The 19,270-nt window shown below is 45.4% G+C and overlaps 1 protein-coding gene across 1 annotated transcript in view; it reads right to left on the minus strand.

Moving 5' to 3' along the window:
• Positions 1-1,965: 1,965 nt before the first annotated feature.
• LOC142765101 (uncharacterized) overlaps positions 1,966-19,270 on the minus strand; it is a 59,374-nt gene continuing 42,069 nt past the window's right edge. Inside the window, exons 10-13 of the mRNA XM_075865668.1 lie at positions 18,821-18,880; positions 8,070-8,147; positions 3,807-3,839; positions 1,966-2,111 (exon numbers count right to left, since the gene is read on the minus strand). Coding sequence (XP_075721783.1) covers positions 2,104-2,111; positions 3,807-3,839; positions 8,070-8,147; positions 18,821-18,880 — 179 coding nt within the window. The 3' untranslated portion in view covers positions 1,966-2,103. The remainder of the gene's footprint in view (positions 2,112-3,806; positions 3,840-8,069; positions 8,148-18,820; positions 18,881-19,270) is intronic.

Below are 19,270 nucleotides of genomic sequence, written 5' to 3' on the forward strand. Positions count from 1 at the left end.
AAATTAGTTGGCATTGATGCCTTCGTTAGTATTTCTTCGGTAGTAATGCAGTTACATGTAAAACAAATTTGCCCCGTCTCTGTATGTTTCACTGCAAATGTCGTCGAAGGACGATAATCTTGCGCCTGGAGAGAGTGAACAAAATGTTTATTTGATGTCCTGCGTGAGAAAATCGGTTAATTGTATTCTGAAGGCGCTGCGTTAGAGTCTCGATGCGTGCAGTGACGGCGAAAGAGGGCATCGAGGCACGTTATGCACAAGCGCTTTCTGGCAGTTATATTCGAAAACGAAGGAAGGCGTGCGCGCCCCCTTGGCGCGCCTGCAGAGAAAGATGCATGCCTGTCTCGGAAGCGATAAGGAGTAGAACGCAAAGCGACGGGCAGGTGCCACCACTTCGTCGTCTTAGCAAAGCGTTGGAAACACTTGCCTTTTGAGCATCGCGTTGCATTGTCAGCGCAGCGTGCTGTACGCTACGGTCCTTAGAATTACTAATGTATGCCTTCTCTAGTATAAAGACACTCATACAAAATATTGACGTATTCTTATGGCGCCTCAGTAATGCGCAGTAATTGCGTTTTAATTGACAATCGGGCAAGCATAAACGCTGAAACTTGAGCAATATTGGTTGGTGCTGCGGATGGGTCGGCCGTCAGAGGCCGTTTGAGGTGTTTTTACAACAGACAAACAGATAAATGTACAGACAGACAGACAAGATTTTTTGCGTCGAAATATCCCAAGAAAGACTATCGTCCTTAAAAAAAAAGGGGGGGGGGGGTTGGAACACTTGAGTCTTCAAGAACAAAACACGATGGCGTCATCGGGACTCATTCACATCTCATTCTCAACCGCTAGCCTAGCTAGCGGTTGAGAATGAATATTGCATTTAGGGGTGTGAAGGATCCAGTGCGACATAATCTACTTTTCGTGAATCGGCAAAGTACCCAACACGCATCCAAATGACAAGAGGCACTCGCACCTATAAATTTGTCGCGCCGCTGTTCATATTGGTGATTCCATTCCTGATGATGATTATTATGCATGTGCTCTTTGTAACTGGAATGCCTTTAAACCAGCGTCTCTCTGTGCACCTAACGTATTTTGACGCCCGTTGTAACTGAAGCTTTCGCAACCCAATATTGCGCGCGTTGTAGACGCAGACACCGGAATTTCGGCAAAACGAGATGTTTAATGCGATTGCGTAAATATTTTTTTTTTCATAATGTTCTGAGCACTTGCACTTACAGTAAGACATAGTTAGCGGGAGAATATCAAGTCGACTGAGAACATACATTCAGTTTACGGCCAGTCGCGTGAACTATATTTCCCTGAAAACTGTGAAGCTATAATGTAGGGCTAATATTTTATTCTTCAAGAAAGCTCTATATGAATAGACAACTGAGATGTAATTCATAGGTAAGCCGAAATATCCAGAGTACTTTGGCTTCTTCGGATCACCAGGTGCTGAAGAGTTTCATGATCCTTAATATTGAAGTATATGTGAAAGGTGCGACACAAACTAGCCTTCAGTGTACCGATGCCCATGACAAGTCAAATAGATTAAAATTTATTATTACTACACTCAACGTTCGCCACACTTTGATCTCGCACTGCTTTTTAGATGCATTGCTTTGGAATCATTACTCAGCATTTTTTTTATTTCAAAAGCTCGGCCTACGACATACATAACTAAATATGCAGATGGAGGCCGGTTTCCACTATATACATCAACAGTGCTTTATGGTGGGGCCCGCAGAGCCGCACATCACAATCCGATGGTCCCGTCGGATGAATACCCACTGTTCTCAGGTAGCGCCGACAGCATTTCCGTAATTGCTTTCTTCTCATTCCTCTTGGCACCAAACGGGGCAATTTGAAACACTTAAGCAGACGGTTGTCACCGGAATTCTTCGGAGATATGCTGGTTGATGTTTAGCGTTTCAAATTGAGAATAGCTTTAATGCAAGCTAGCAAATAAACACATTTATTTCTTGAAGTCTGCGGCTCTTTTCATGAAATATTCACCATCGGCCAAGACACAAAATATATGTCTGCATTGTCTCCATGGTCACAAAAAAGGTCGAAGCTCTACGTAGTTCTTGATCTTCAAGCAGCTGGAAAAAATGCAACAAATACAATGCTGTTGAATGTAAGATCCCTTTGTTTACTGGTTGTGTGGACCATATTCAGTTCAACTTACTAAAATACCAAAAAATCTAGATTTAAGCATAACCATCATCATCATCAACCTGACTACGCCATTCCAGGGCAAAGGCCTCTCCCATGATCCTAGGTGAAAATGACGCCAACTAAGCAAACAAAGAAAAGCTTCTATGCCTGAAATTACATTTTAAAATATTATGTTTGCTAAAGGCGCGTGCATTTGTGCGTACGTCTTCTTAGTAATGTGCGTTTATTTCAACTGGCCACGCCCACCGAGTCCTGCTAACTTCATGAACAAGATCGAATGGGCGTTGTGTTTATGCACATTTCTTCATGCTACTATTTATATGTGTTCCCATCTGTGTTGCCTGTTTTCTCTTCACCTCTCTTCCTTTGTCTCTTTCCTACTACCGAAGAAGCAGTCAGGCATTGTGCCATTTTAGTTGGCGGTTGTCAGCCTGTTTCTTGCGCGTTTTTTTTTTCGTCTTCATGTTTTTGTGGATAAAAAGTAAACAACAAGTTATAATAATAATAATAATAATAATAATAATAATAATAATAATAATAATAATAATAATAATAATAATAATAATAATAATAATAATAATAATAATAATAATAATAACAAATTATTATTATTATTATTATTATTATTATTATTATTATTATTATTATTATTATTATTATTATTATTATTATTATTATTATTATTATTATTATTATTATTATTATTATTATTATTATTATTATTATTATTATTATTATTATTATTATTATTATAATGCTGAGCGATGCTGCAAAGCCAGGTTATCTCCGTAGCAGTCACGCCGTTTCATTTTGCCATTTCTAACACTCACATGTACGGCAGAATATATAACAGGCATGAGGAGACAACTAACAACTATTATGATGCCTTGTTTATAGTAGATTGTAAAACAGAACAATTTTTGGTTTGGCCTGATCACTTAGGCTTTCTGTTTGATTTTCCTCTCTACCCGGTGTATAGTATTTCATGCAATATCTTTGCTGGAAAGATTTTAGAAGCAAATAAATGTAGAAGTACAGGACAGCATGGCCACCGCGAAAAGAGAAATCTTGAAACTCCGCAGCAGCGCTATCCCATTTAATTCCTTCTAGAAAAACAGTTGATGTGCCTCTCTGCAAAACTCTGCTAATTGAGCTATTGCGGAATATAATGCTGGCAAGGCACGCTGTATGAACGGCCGTCGACTACACAACCTCCAGGTTTGATGCAGTAATTTGAAATGATAACTAAGGCAAGCTCGTGCACAAGGCTCCTGCCATGACTCGCCTGAAGCTGGACGCTGTGCAAGTAACTGTGTGTGACGGCAGAAAAAAAATATTATCCCGGCTTTTCATTGCGTTACTTGTTTTCACGCTATAACATGTTAAGCAGGCTGCATCAAAGCTATGAAGACTGTCGAATGCCAATTACCACTAACATGACATCATAGCAATTAGCTTTACACAATTCTGCGCAGCGTTTTTAGACTACCTTTTTAACAGCAACCACAAGTGTTTCCCATAAAGCTTCTCTTGCGGCATGCATTGAGACATTAGATTCTCTCTCCAGACTTTGTACTGAGTCCATGCAATATTCTGCACAGAAGCTATGAGTAACTTACCTGCTGCTGTCGTGGCGCTTGGTAAGTTTTGGCCTAAAAAAACAGAAAGTATTTGTTAGGAAGTGCGTCGGCTCACTAAAGTTGATCGACAATTATTGCAGCAGACACCTGATAACGTCAGCGAAGTATCTACAATTTTGCACGTTTTACATTACATTTCTGAGCAGTAAGCACCTCATTTAGCCTTACTCGTCTAGTTCGCTTTCCATATTTAGGTGCATTCTTCAGTGTAACGAAATTAATAAAGAAGTTTTCGCGATACAAATTATTTCATATAATTGTTTAACTACTCTAAATACGAAGTGTGGCGATTAAATGCCGGTATATCAATCATTTTTTGTCTTCTCTATATGTAAAGCAAAAGACAGCAACAAATTTCAGAATTGGTTGTTTTCCAGTTTTTAAACTTTAAAACACATTTATCTACTTTTTGGTTTTCATATTCGTCCTACGTGATTCATTTTCAAAATCTTTCGTAATAAATCGGCTTCTTTCTTAGTTTTGAAAAAGTGCACACAACCTTTTACCCAAAAAATGCCATTAGTGTTGACTACTCGGATGCCCAGCGTAATGTTTCCCTATTTACGATCCGAGCATTAACGCGTTATTGCAATTTCATTGTACACAAATAGCTCCAGACTAGAGCGCCACCATTTGCGCGTAGCAACAAAAGGCGAGGCAAGATTAGGGCGCTCCTTTTGTTGCGATGGTGCTGGCATGGATTTTGTTGCTTGTGAAAAAGAAAGAATAAATATTGGAGAAGAAAAGACAAGAATCCTTTAGAGTAGGTACGTGCCATAGTTTCGATGGAAAAACAAACGAACAAACCAGTTTCTTATAACTGCTCTTCTACCCAACACATAGGTAGCTGATGGCGTGATTGAAAGAGGCAGAGGAAAGAGAAAGCTGTAGTAGTAGTGGTGGTCTGTTAATGAAATGACGCTTATTTCTTCGTCCCACTAAGAAGCTCGGCGCATCGTAAGTGAAGGTAATGTGGAATGTAAAGCGGCTAGCAGAAGAAGAAAAAGATAGATATACAGGGCCTCGTCCATTCATATGGGAGGCCGATGGTGAAGGGAGGCCAGCAAGTAGTGGGCGCTCAGCGGAAAGCAGTGACTCCGGTCACCTCTACAAACTTCGAAAGACTGTGGAGAGCCTGCACACTGGGACGCGATGAGAACAGCAGTTAATTTGTGGTCATTGGAAGCAGTCCCTGTTGTCTGTAGGCTGTGGCGAGCCTTCAGCATTCCTTTTCTAGCGCTGGGCAAGCACATAGAACGGGCTCAAGATTCCCGGAGTCATCGAAACGCCCACAGGCCGGTGAGGGGCAGCGCACCTTGGTGACTCTGGCATCCAGGTCAAGTGTTGTGAACAGCTGTCTCAGGAACTGCCTCAAAAAATTAGCTGCAGCCACTGCTCGTGTAAGCGGCAGGCTAGAGACGTGGGCTTACGGGGCAAGGGTGTCCTCTTTCTGATTACATATGATTACCCCATGAACTGGCATCACATTAAGGAGGACAGAAACCCCGCAGCAACCAATGCCGAGAACAAAGAAAGACAATGCATAACAGCCGACAAACTGTAAGTCAAAGTCCATCACTCTTCGATGGTTTGCGTCATTATTCTCACAGTTGCTTGTCTAAATCGTTTTTTTTACTTATTATTGCATTCTTCGCCTTGAGCTGCAATACTTTTTGTCCAGGACCTGTAATTGTCAATTTACATTTGTTTATGGTCCAGATGCACAAGGACGGACAGCAGTGACTCTGAGAATTATATACCGTGCAGTCGCACAAAATAGGGTGTAGTGTCTCCTCACAATGAAAGTAATCGCAAAGAGTGTTGTCGGCCTCTCATATGTGAAGTAATAGGACTTCTTGAATGCCGCCCTTAGTCATAATCGGTAAAGCAGTATGGCATCTCTTCGGTGGAGTCCAGTTGGCATAAACAGGTGCATCGAAGGGCCAGGTGCTGTTGACGATTGAATCAGTTAGCATCGGTGCTTGGTGAGCACCATATAAATAACATAATCTTCTGCGAAGGCCTTCGAAGACTGCTAACAGCGTCATGCATAGAAAGTGATATTGCATTTTCCTCGATGCACTCAACAACCACCCGAGTAACATTCTCAGCTTTCCCATTCCCAATGGCACTGCAATAACTTAGCAGCCACTGAAACATGACAAGGTACCATTCTCACGTAATATATGAAGAAAACGAGAAACTTTTAATCCGAGCTCCTCGTATGACCCGTTGTGCAGAGCTGATAGCACAGACTTGGCTTTCATTGAGTTGCTGAAAATCGACCATTGTTGAGGAGGTTTCCAATTGACCAAACAAAGTGCATTGCGCAAAGCATCTGGTTCATCAGCTGCTCAACAGTGGCCAAAGCTAAAGCTGATGGTAAAAGCTCTTGCTTGGAGAACCACTGCGTCGCACGGACACTGAACGTTGTTGAACGATCAGAGTGTCTGGTGTCCAGGCGTCGCAGGGCACGTGCATATCCTTTCACACTCTCACCTATGTCTCTTCACTCACTTCCATAAGCCTAGCTGATTACGTATAGCGTTATGCGGTAAGGTTCACTGTCCTTGTTCAGTCCGTTGAGCACTCAGTTCGACGGGGGCACTCTAGCAGTGAAAGTACGCCGCTTGGTTTCCTTCTATCATACACCTAACACGTAGCAGCCGAACTTTCTCATGTTATGGGAGTAATCTAACGGATTCTTTTCATCTCAACAGCTCTTTCATTTCATTGCCTTCGTTGATATTGCAGAACCATGCAGTACCTTTCCACAAAAAAAAAACAGGAAGAAAAAGCAACTATAGCTGCATGTGGCAACGCTTTGTCATAGAGACACAGTAAGTTACTGTTAATGAGACATTGTGAGCAGCTTACGCTTCATGCCAGCCGTGTCCCCGTCAAAAGGAGAGCGATGACGATGTTGACTATTTTGTTGACGAGGACGACTGCCAGTATAATCATTAATATTAGATGAGTGTGTAGGGAAAAAAAAAAGAAGAGGTTGACGGGCGGCTTCGCTATGGCGAGGGTGGCTCATGCTTTTCATAACAGATGGACAGAAAAAAAATCGCCCATCCCGCAAAACCACGTTACGCGCAAGACGCTACACGTAATCAACTAGTACGCTGCAAGCCAGTAAAAAAGACATTGCTCGCACGCGCACTGCGATGTCTCGACACAATGCGATGTAGTTTTATCTGATTTGATGAATATGTGGGATTTAACGTCCCAAAACCACAATATGATTATGAGAGACGCCTTAGAGGAGGGGCTCCGGAAATTCCGACCACCTGCAGGGGTTCTTTAACGTGCACCCACATCTGAGCACACGGGCCTACAGCACTTCCGCCTCCATAGGAAATGCAGCCGCCGCAGCCGGGATTCGATTCCGCGACCTGCGGGTCAGCAGCCGAGTACCTTAGCCACTAGATCACCGTGGCGGGGTAGTTTTATCTGTTTGTGGTCACCACTCACGCGTCTATTGTTTTGACGACAAGTGCACAGTCAACCAAAAACGTATACGGACCATGTATTGCAATCGGCCTGTTCATTGCAAACTGCCTGTTCATGGCACCTAGTGGTGCGCCATCTATACCGTCGACTGCTCCTCTTGTTACCGAGTCCTCTTGTTAATCACTGGCCTTTCAATTTTTTTTACTTCAGGGCACCGCATTGTTAGTTGGCAGTTTGCAGTGCTGATTTGTGGTATAACCACCACATTTCTCTTTACATAACAGCCCCGCCGCGGTGGTCTAGTTGCTAAGGTACTCGGCTGCTGACCCGCAGGTCGCTGGATCGAATCCCGGCTGCGGCGGCTGCATTTTCGATGGAGGCAAAATGTTGCAGGCCCGTATGCTCGGATTTGGGTGAATGTTAAAGAACCCCAGGTGTTCAAAATTTCCGGAGCCCTTCACTACGGCGTCTCTCGTGTTAAGCCCCACATGTCAATCAATAAATCGCTTCTGAGAATGCAACTTCACCTAATACGAATTACGATATTTAATTATCAGTTTGTACTTCGAGATCATCTGACAAGATAGTGCAATAAATTATGGCTATTGTGTCAAGATAAAACGTGTAATAACAGAAAATTTTCCGACACATGAATTATAACACAACGTGCCACGATGAAACTACAAATACGTGGCGCTCTTGAATAAATAAGTTGTGCACTGTCTTCCGATGCGCACATATGAATATCTGCATACAACATGGTATACATTCGTAGCAAATACATACCTGATTTGCCATTGGCTGAAGTATTATTCTCAGGGGAAGTATTGGAGTTCCCACCACTAGCTGAATCGTCAGCTTCACCTGTTTAATAAGAATGCGTAAAAACGTCTTTATGAATATTGTAAGAATCGACAAAAATTTGGTTGCTTATGAGCAAAAACCAGTCATCTTATTAAGCCTAAAGGTACGTTCACACTGAACACGGAGCACACAGGTGCAGTTTCGAAGCGGAGAGGCACGGTTGTTCACACCAACTTCTCTTCCTTGTGCCCGCTATGCTCGGAGATTGTGCCCGGAGATTGGTGTATTGTTTGGCACCCGCGACATAGCGGGTGCCAAACAATACACCAATCTCCGGTGGACTTGTCGACATATTGCGGCACTGCACGATACTGCGCGCGTGCATTTCCAGTTCTTATTGGCTGCGGCCAAAGCGGCCAACTTTTCCACGCAATGAAGATCGGTCCAAGCGCAATCTGGAAGATGAGGATTAATATTTATTCAGTTAAAAACTAGAGGATCCTTGAACGGTGAACATAGCTATCACTTCGATTAGCCCCTCATACGGGGCCCATAGCTATAGCGCCCGGGTATCGACCATAGCTTTCACCCATGCGCGCATGACCGGGGCTTTTTGACTGGCCAAGTCGGAAGAATCGAGTAGGGCCCCCTTACAGTCCTCTCGGGTGGGATGGGGTAGGCCGGAAGCTTTGGTGTAAGCTTACATGCCCACTTCGTGTGGAAGATGTCTGAGGACCCTTCGCGACAGTATTGGCACTTCCCTAAACACGCAAGGTTGAAATTTTTCTGAACTGCCAGGCACGACATGGTTTCTGTACAGGCAAAGAAGTAAACGTTCCTTCCTCTTTGGTAGCTCTTTGTATGGCTTATGAAAAGCTGTATGGTCTGATTGGTAGTACTTGGAAATTTATCTAAATGAAAAGGTCGGATTGAAGTCGCAGTCCACATCAGAGTGAGGCGAGGACATGGCCCGGTAAGCAAGCCCGCAGGCCATGGCGTTTGCTGGTTCCTTACCCTCGAGACCCACTTGTGCAGGTGTCCATACTATTGCACGGGGCACGGGGGGGGGGGGGATAAGTTTTCCTGTGTAGTCACTGTCCTCTAAAATTTTATAAACGCGGTATGGTGTCTACCCTCTTCTGATTTTTCGCAAGCTCACCTCGAGTCAGTGATGATGGCCCTTGAATCCCGGACAGCAGCACTGAGTGCGATAGCCACTTCCTGCGTCTGTTATGTATCGTACTTTGAAAGTTATTTTACTGCAGTGTTTTGGTGAATGACTGTGGCCATGTGCCATCTCCCATGGTCTGTGCCGGAGACATCCACGTTAAAAGAGCTTTGTTTGTACCCGTGCTGCGCCAGAACTTTGGCTTTTGCTAGGCACTGACCACCATGGTTTTCTCACGTTATATTCTTACGAAGAGGGCGCACGCTGAGGCACCTCCTTAGAAATTTGTCTGTGACATCACAGGGTTTCCCATGAGGACGGGAGGTTGCTCGTGGTTCAGTGCTTTCTCCGCCAGGAGCGCTCGCAGCCGACACTACTACTTCCGCTGAATTTGAAAGTGAAGACATCCCTAAGGCACGATTGTGTTGCCTTGGAGCTGGCAATAAAGAGTGTTTTAATCTCAGAGGCTGCACGGTTTAAAGAGGCCGCCGCAATGAGCGCTCCACGCCGACACTGTTTGGGCAGTGGAGGAGGAGAGAAAGGGAGAGGGTCGGGAACCAGCTTTGCGGCCCACGTCACAGGCATTTTTCTAGAAGAGGCGTTGGCTGAGGACGTGTCTGCAGGTTTCCGGGAGGCATACACGCTCATCATCTAGTGTTAGGTGACGAATGTGCAATCGAGCAAGGAGGCGCCGCCTGACTGCCTTTGTGAGAGTGTGGTGTATTGATTTATTAGGTGCGCTTGCGTGAGCTTCTCGAAGGCGTTTGTCAATCCTAGGCCAAGTAAGCGCTCGTTGGGCTTGTCGAACGGGAGATCGGGTGCTGGCTTCTATACTTTACGCAAAATCACCCCAATGGTATTTTTGTCATACACGCGAAGGTGTATGTATAGAGGTCGAATAAAAACGCGGTTTGTTACGAAGGCGTGTGCTAGCTTCAAAGCGTCGGAAAGTGGCCGCGGGTTTTCCACATTGGGATAATAAGTGTGTCCTATTGCAGGATCCATGTTGGGTGTGAACGCATCTTAAAGGCGTTAAATCACCGTACGGAAAATATGCCGGCACGGTGGCACATTGACAACAGTAACCGCTGAAGGTAGTACGATCTCGTAAAACAACTTGTATGTGCGATGCGCGTGTTTGTATGTTATATATATATATATATATATATATATATATATATATATATATATATATATGTGTGTGTGTGTGTGTGTGTGGTGTGTGTGTGTGTGTGTGTGTGTGTGTGTGTGTGTGTGTGTGTGTGTGTGTGTGTGTGTGTGTGTGTGTGTGTGTGTGTGTGTGTGTGTGTGTGTGTGTGTGTGTGTGTGTGTGTGTGTGTGTGTGTGTGTGTGTGTGTGTGTGTGTGTGTGTGTGTGTGTGTGTGTGTGTGTGTGAGGCTACGATGACTGGGCGACGTGGCCTGGCTCATACGCCATGTTTATTCCATCTCATTTTTTCATCGGCTTCTACCAACCATGGCTTCATACGTCACACGATTCCCCCTCCCCCCAAAAGAAGGCATGGATTACGAACAAGAAAAAGTAAACACGGAGAGGTTGAAAAGTCACAAATGTCAAAATTCACAATTGGTTCTATGCTCCAGGAAAGTTCCATAAACTTTCAAAGACTTCAGGGAAAAGTGCACCAGCCCGGTTAACGCAGGAGTTCTGGTGGGCGAGGCTGGTGGTTGCGTCCTGGATAACACAAAAATGCTTTGGACGTAGAAATAGGGGTAATCGCAGCTGGCATTCTTGTGAAGAACGAACGAGGTTCGAACATCTTGCAGGATCGACAGTTGCGATATTGTAGGCATCGAATGCCTCGTCGTGGGTGATACACAGGCCGTGCAGACAGCTTGCGTGCGCGTTGATCGAGGTTGATTGGGCACTGCCTGTGTTCCTGCCGAGTACAAGGGGTGCTTTTGTGGCTTTTGGATATTTTTCTATAGCGATGCCGCAAATGTTTTGATCGAAGGCACATTTTCGATCTCTGGTGGAGAATGTATCCACGACGATGGGCCTTTTCGCAATGTTCTTTGAGCCTTAAGAGTGGTTTTGATGAAGTTTTCTTTTGTAGTTGACAATGCTGAGGATTACGTTGACGTTGTAGTTTCTTGGTTTCGTCGACTTGCTTGTAGTGTGACATTGACCGTGGTGTGCCCGGACTCTTAGCGAGCCCTCCGCAGGCTTCTACGACGCCAACCAATACAGCTGTTTCTGGCGCAAGACAGTGTGAGGGGTTTCGCGCACTTGAATATTCTGTATTCATAAACCGCTCATTGTTGATCGTTGCCTGAAGGGTACTTGTGTCATCAGAAGTCACACCTACGTTTTTGTTTTCAGTGTTGGCAGTGCGGTTGTGCACTGGATTGACGTTGCTTCGATCTTGGGATTGATGAACACTAGATGCTTCTGCAAAAGACTTTTCTTCACAAGATGCTGATTGTGAATGCTTCTGTCTGTGGAACTGCTGAGCTGAATACCAAGTCAGTTTGAAAAGTACGCATGTGGCACGAAGTATTCAATGCATCTGAGTCATCAATAGTGGATTCAATTTTTTTATGCAGCGGAGAGTTAAGCATTGGCGATATTTGCGTCGATGAGGAACCAGGTGGAAGGTTAGGAAAACGACAGCGTGGTCTTTCAATGAGCATGTGGCTAACTTCACCTGACGGAAATTGTAAATTCATGCTCTGTGCTCGAATGCGTGAAGGCTGCTTATGACTGCGATGACTAAGTTCGAATGCACTGAGAGTGTGTGTTCTAATCGAATCTTCATTAGAGTCTTGAAACCAGACGATCATTTCTTCTTTTATCTTTTGCCAAGACTCGTCGTTGTCGAATATATGGGTGAGGTAAAATTTAAATGCCTCACCGGTGACGTAGTCACTGAAGTTCGTAGCCATCTCCCGTTCCAACCAAGATGCAGTGGTAGCGTGGAACTCGAACAGGTTGAACCAGTCTTGTACGGGTCTACCGTCCGCTGCTCCGGTGTACTTGGGGATGGGAAGGTCGGTAGATGCTTCTGACATGATGCCGGTCGATGCGTAATGCTAGGCGCTTGTACGGCAGTCCATGTATGCTCAGGGTGTCATGCGGAGAACTGCGTATACATGATGAGCGACTGATGAAGGGGCTGGCAGGTCTTCATCCTGTCGACTCGTGTGAGGCTACGATGAATGGGTGACGTGGCCTGACTCAAGTCAAGTCAAGTCAAGATCCTTGACGATGTGGCGCATACCCACGCTGGGGGATTGGCCAAGAACCAGATAGTTTTCATAAATTTCTTGTTTAATAACAGATTAAAATAATCATACGCCATGTTTATTCCTTCTCACTTCTTCTTCATCGGCTTCTACCAACCATGGCTTCATACGTCACACACACACACACACATATATATATATATATTATATATTATATATAATAGATGCCTACAATATATATATATATATATATATATATATATATATATATATATATATATAAATTGCTGGAGACTACGGCCTAGCATGACGGCAAAATGCTCAGTGGAACGCGCTTGGGCTGCAGTATAGGTTAGCACGTTTTTGTTATCAAATATATCTGTTGTGTAGAGCTTATCCCTGTAACAACTTTGGTGGGTTGAACCATTGCAGTGGATGACACAGCAAATGGCGCAAATGGCTTTGACGTTGACATCTCGCTGGTTCCGGATGAGTGCGTCAGCAACAATAACCACTGGGACCCGACGCTGATGCTGGCAAACATCATCTGGCAATTGCGTGCATTGCGAAACTCGGGTACAAGGTGCATGAAGAGGAGTTGGCAAGTTGGGATGTCTACAAAGCTGAAATTACGCGATTTCTTTGGGAAAGCTTTCGGAGCCCAAGTGGACGCAAAAGAGAGAGAGAGAGAGAGAGAAAGACCTCGCCACTTCTGGGCAGACCTCCACAGAGCAGTACATTGCGTATATTCAAGACTTGTTAGCTTTTTCCCGCAAGGTAGACAAGGCAACTCAATTCTTCACCTGTCCACAGTTATTCAGGCTTTTAGACGCGCCATACCTTCAACTTCACTTGTCGAAATGTCGCTTTGGGCAACGCAAAATATGGTTAACGCTGTGGGCGTACAGACTCTGAGAACGTCCGAACAGTTCATGGCGTGCCCACACCATGCTCGACTAAAGACAGCTGCAGTTTCCTATGGGGAAGTGCTCTTACAACCATCGTTTTGTCGAATTGTGCGCCTAAGTAGCCTGTACTCTGACTTACTCGCTCAAAAAGGACGCTGCACGCTGCTTCGCAATCACATAGATCAACAACAAGCAAGCGCATTCTCGTTGCTTGTTGCCGATTTCTCCAATCCACAAGACCTAGCACACTTTGGCCCGTCTGCCACTGTGGAGCTTTGTACCGATGCCAGTAGCCATGGCATAAACGCAGTGCTTTCACAACAGCAGCAAGGCGTTCACCAAGTGAGGTACACAAGCCGTCTTTCGTCAGCATAGGAACAAAGTTATTCTATCACGGACCGCGAGTGCTTAACTCTCGTCTGGGCGATCACCGTATTCCGACCGTACTAGTTTGGCAGACTTTATTATGGACCACCATGCTCTTTCCCGACTCTTCTCCTTCAAGGATACCACGGCATGCCTCGGTCACTGAGGCTGCTTTTGCAAGAATACACATTTTCGGTATGTTAATTATGTTCACAAGGATGCCAACTGCTTGTCTTGGCACTGTTGCGAAGCGCGCCTCCGACGCAGTTACGAAGGGCGCCTCGAACTCTCACCGCTCCAACCACTGTTTCGAAAGACGGCGACGCCAACACGGTCCCGAAGGCGCCACTGCTTCAAAATCCGCCAGGAAGATCACCTGCCGTTTGGTCGCGTAGGTTTCTCAGCTCACGACTGCTTCTGCGCAGAGCTGATAGACGAGTGGACGAGACGACGGTGAGTTAAACAAGGTTTATGTACAGCATATATACCGAGGCGTTACAAATTCGGCACTGGGGCCGACAGAGACGCGAAGAGCCGAGCTCTTTTCTCTAACACATAGCTCTACTCTCAAATGGGTCTGCTGTCAAAAGGGGTCTCTCTCGACGCACCGCAGGGCTTCTTTTATATGCCCCGGGTCCAACCCAAATGTCCAACCCGAAGCGCCGCTGGTCGCGAGGTCAGAATCCTCGAATGAGGACGCCGCTGGGCCGCATCCTTCTTTCTCATCGAATCTGGAGAGGCTGCGCTGCAGGTGGCTGCACCCAAGGACGAGTGACGTCGCCGCGCATTGCGTCACCCCCTCAGACAGAAAGACGCCAGTTGTTTACTCGACGGGCTCACTGGCTGCGCTGACTCACTGCACGTGGGCGAGAGAAAGGCGCCGCGCGTGTTTACGCCGTTGAGTTGTTCGCGTCAGGCGGGCTGGCCTTGACACAGATTGCCTTTTTCAGAGGCACGGACGTCCGCTGTGGACTCGCAGGCATAACAGCACCCAGTTAATCTCCCTGAAACGACGAAAGATGAACCTGAAGCACCCGTTCTCTCTATTATAATATTTACCAATATACACTATCTGTCTCAAAAGTTCCCGGAATTTTTTTCCAAGCCGGCAACGCAGCTTGTCGGGTGGTGCATCGGGCCACTCGTTAGTCGGGTATATAAGCATCAAGACAAGTCTGCTTTCAGTTGCCCACGGGCCGTCGTTGAGGGGGTCATGCCATTGTGCCGAGGTGCTTTTATTCAACTTCGTGGATAAGTAAGATGGGTGAGTTTTTGGAGCTGTCTTGTGCAATGAAGTTTGTATTCCGCTAGGATAAAACCAGTGAGGAGATCCCTGGAACAATTCAGAAAGGCTGAGGTGCTGAAAGGATGAAATAAAGCCATACCTAAATATGGCGCAAAATGTTCCAGGAAAGCATTGGGTCTGTCAACGGCGACGACCACTGCAAATGTTTGCCGAGGTGAGGTACAGATGACTCGGTGCAGAAATTGCGGCAACCATCAATAGAGACCGGCGAATAAGTGTTCAGATGATTTCTGAGGGGTGTGGTACACCCAGAGCAATTGTTCACTGTGGTTTGAAGAAGTATTTGCTAATGAGGAATGTCCGCACTAAAATTGTGCCCAAAGTCCTGATGAGTGCGGTTAAGGACGAGTCACACCACGCTGATTGTCTCCAAGCTGGAGGCGAAAATGAGTACAGCCTCGCTCTGGAACCAGTGGACTCTTTTGCCACCAGTCATGAAAGGAACCCTTAACCGATATCGACATGGGGCACTGTATAAAGTATCTTCGACGACCTCCCTGAAGCATATTCTGGTTGACAGCTTCTAGGAAGCCTTCAGGTGAATAGCTGGCTACAGTTCATTAAACCGGGAGGAACGTACTTCGAAAAGTTTAAAAATATTGTAAACATATATTGAATAAAGTTGTTTATAAAATAAAAAATCCGGCAACATTTTGGACAGACCCTGTAGCTGCTGAACAACGCACTGTGACTCATCTTTGCAGCCTGTTATAGGTTTGTCTGCAATCTTAACAGCCTGACCATTCCGCACAGATACATGTTCGTCCTTCAGAACTCTTGCCCCACTCTAATGACCGCCGTGACTGGACTGAGCTTTTGCGCGTTGTTACCGCGCATCTCGGATCCGCTAGGTTGTTTTGACCCAGCTTCATGATGCACTCACCGCCTGATACCTGGCAGTGTCACTTACGTATGACCGCATTCGTTTGTGGTAACTTTGGCCAGGCTTTTACCGTTTAGTGTGAAAATACGTTGCTGCGTTTGGCCTATAGAGCTGCCAGACGCGCAGCACACCTGCGCTTGTGCCAGCTGGCCCCCTTAAGCTGATGAAAATAACAGCTGAATGATTTTTCCGTGGCAGTCTCTACCTTTCAGGGCCTTCTTCCAAATCATACGCCAGTAATAAGTGCATTGCCATTGCTACCAACTACGCAACACGGTATGCTGTTACACAAGCACTATAATAACATGCACTGAGCCTGTGGCATCGCTGTGAGGGAGTCAACAAAACAAATTGGCATATGCTCCGTGCAGCAGCCCACCCATGAGCAGAACCGTGTCAGGTTGTTACCACTGGCTCACACTGAAGCATCCGCTTTCTACAGCGGGTCAAAACCTCCTGCCGCCGAAACTCAACGTCGTTCGCACTGGACGCGCCCCGCGCCACCGAATATGCCAACTACCACGGGGAGAACGCGGGATGTATCCACTGTTATGCGGTTGTTGTCGCCATAGAGTTTCCTAAAATTACCTAGAGGGGACTTGGGCGCTGCAATCGTTCAGCGACCATGGGAATGATGGGTAGTACACACATTTGCCTAGTCTTCGTACTTGTGGGTGGCGAATCTCACTTGCGGCTTCATTTATTGCTGGTTACGGTTTCGTTTTCAAAGAAAGAACAAACCCATTTGAATTTTGTGACCCGATTCGAAATGGTAAGCCTAAAAGATTAAGGTAGTGAAGCGTAACCATTGAACATTTGCTGATTTTTCTTTCGCAAGAAAACAGCTCCAAGCCACACGAACACACACGGAGCCAAAAGCAGGCCAGAAGTACGAAAATTAGACAAATGTGTGTACTAGACATCATTCCCATGCTCGCTGAAGCGCCGTGCGTTGCAGCTCCCATACACACTAGCGCCAGAGTTTCCTCTAGTGTATATCGGGAAGCTCTATGGTTATCGCAGCTTGCAAATACCACTACTCCATCTGGTGGTCTAGACCTCAATGATTCTCGGACACAGGAAGCATGAAGGCGCAGAACTGCTTACTTTGCTGGCAAGTCGCTCTCTTTCATGTATGAAGAGCAGCGAAAACCGCCGACGCCAGTGGCGTTGGTGGGTTCGTGTTGCTCTGCAAGACCACCACAAGCTCGGTCACCTCTTCCACGAAATACGGACGTGAAGTAGGCACAGAGTGGGTTAAACTCGTGTTGGTTACAACATTCTGTTACGTGCATTGCGACATGGCAAGTGAGTAGGGCTTGGCCGCCATTTTTCGAAATTCCTTGACTAGCACTGTTATTGGTCTGCGGTGGCCGATTCGGTGAAAGACGCCGCAAAAATTGGTCCGAGGGCTATCGGCGTGGAGAGGGCCCTTTCGGCGGATCTCACCGTCGCTGATTTCGAATTCGGAGCACTTTCGGTGGCTGGAATGCTCAGTGTGAACGCGCCCTTAGCGGTGCTTCGCCGTGTCAGCTATGAAGTGATGTCTCGCGAAACGTACAAATAATTGTAAGAGCCACAACTGGAACAAGGTTTTTAAGTTTTCCGCCATGATTATGCTTCCGAAACCAGCTGTAACACTGTATTAATGTAGGGCGCGTGAAGCAAGTGATATGAAGCAGGTGATGTAGCTAGTTCGCCGGGAATTTAATCGGCAATTAAGTTAACTGGTATTTTTACCATGCTGAAGGAACTGAGGGGTAGCTGGCAAGATTATTTCTAGTCAAAATTTGATGAATTGTTGGTGGAAAGCAATCGACATATCTAGTTATTCTCGTCCTCACACGCTGCTTCTATTTTTTTCCGCCGCATCACACTCCGTTAACAGTAACATTAACAAGAAGTCTCAAATTTCATGCAAAATGCATTGCGGACAGCGATAGTTATAAAATTTAATTCCCGATGTACTGACAGAACCTTTAACATTACTATGAGTGTAAGCAAAGCCCACGACACCTTTATATCGCTACATGACAGCTGATAAATCGCGTGCGAAGCTGGTACGTCACAAAGTTGTTCAAGAATTCATGCAGCTCGAGTAACGGCTCTAAACGGAGCTTAACTACTGCAGAAAGAACATCGCTAAAATATCACGTGTTACTAAATGAGACATGTGCGAATCGGTGACCGTACATGTTAATTGCATGCATATCAAGGGCTGCCAAGCACATATAGGGCCGACACGTATGCCATCGTTTACTCTAGAACAAGTGTTTATCTGGCAAAATGACAAGGAATATTGTTTACCAAAATGCGACTATGCTTTGATATTTGCACTGACCAACCACACGAATCACCCTTTCAAAACACTCTGTCACGCGTTTGTTCAACGTCACAACAAAAAACAATGGATCCGGTAAACTTAAATCCTTCCTCTTCGTTTAGGATCCCATAGAATCATGCAATGCAAGTAAACTCTCGAGAAATGTATACCGTATTGTTCAAGCCTTTCAAATTCACGCTCACGCTCATGCATACAACGTGGGTGTATACCTGAGGGAGAGATATTACTCCGTGGCTGGACCAAAAGATAGAAGCATATTGTTCCTTTTCTTCATGCAGAATGATTGATAGGAGTTGTTCCATTCAAAATCTCCCAAGAGTGAAATTACTAACGAATGACCGATCACATTACTCTGTCGAGGAAGGTCTCCTTCCTTCTGAACAAGTCGAAATGCGGAAACGTAATAATATGATCCAGCAATCGCTCATACTCAATGCTCTAACACTAACACTCATGATAAACAACTTTTTCATCGGTGAATACACACGACAACTCAGTGCCATGTTCATTCGACTAAGTCCGTGCAAAACTTCAGTGTGCAGCAATACTTGCCGTTACCACCATCCGTGGAAGTGGCGTCTCCTTCAGCCACACCACTAACACCAGGGTTATCTGAAAGGCATAATATATCTAGATAAGGGCTGTGCGTTATCGAAGATACATGTATCTTAAATACTATCCTAGATATTTTTTTCGCTATTGTGTATCTGTATCGCGATGCGTCGCGCAAGACGAAAATCTCCATCTGTATTTCCATTACAATCGATAATGTATCGTGTATCTTAAGATACACGATCATGCGGTCGCGATGCCATACCATACGAAAAATTAATCGCTGCAGCTGTGCTCCATTAGTCAGGCTGGTACTTGTACCCCCAGGCCACCTGAATAAAATTAAGTGCAATGACATCTTTTTATCTTGTCGCCGACTCCACGAGTAAGGGAAAGCTTTGAGGTCTGCGCTACCCTTTCTTGAAGCAGAGCAACGCGACAGAGCTCGCG

This window comes from Rhipicephalus microplus, chromosome 6 (genome assembly GCF_043290135.1).
Source record: "Rhipicephalus microplus isolate Deutch F79 chromosome 6, USDA_Rmic, whole genome shotgun sequence".
NCBI classification, from domain to species: domain Eukaryota; kingdom Metazoa; phylum Arthropoda; class Arachnida; order Ixodida; family Ixodidae; genus Rhipicephalus; species Rhipicephalus microplus.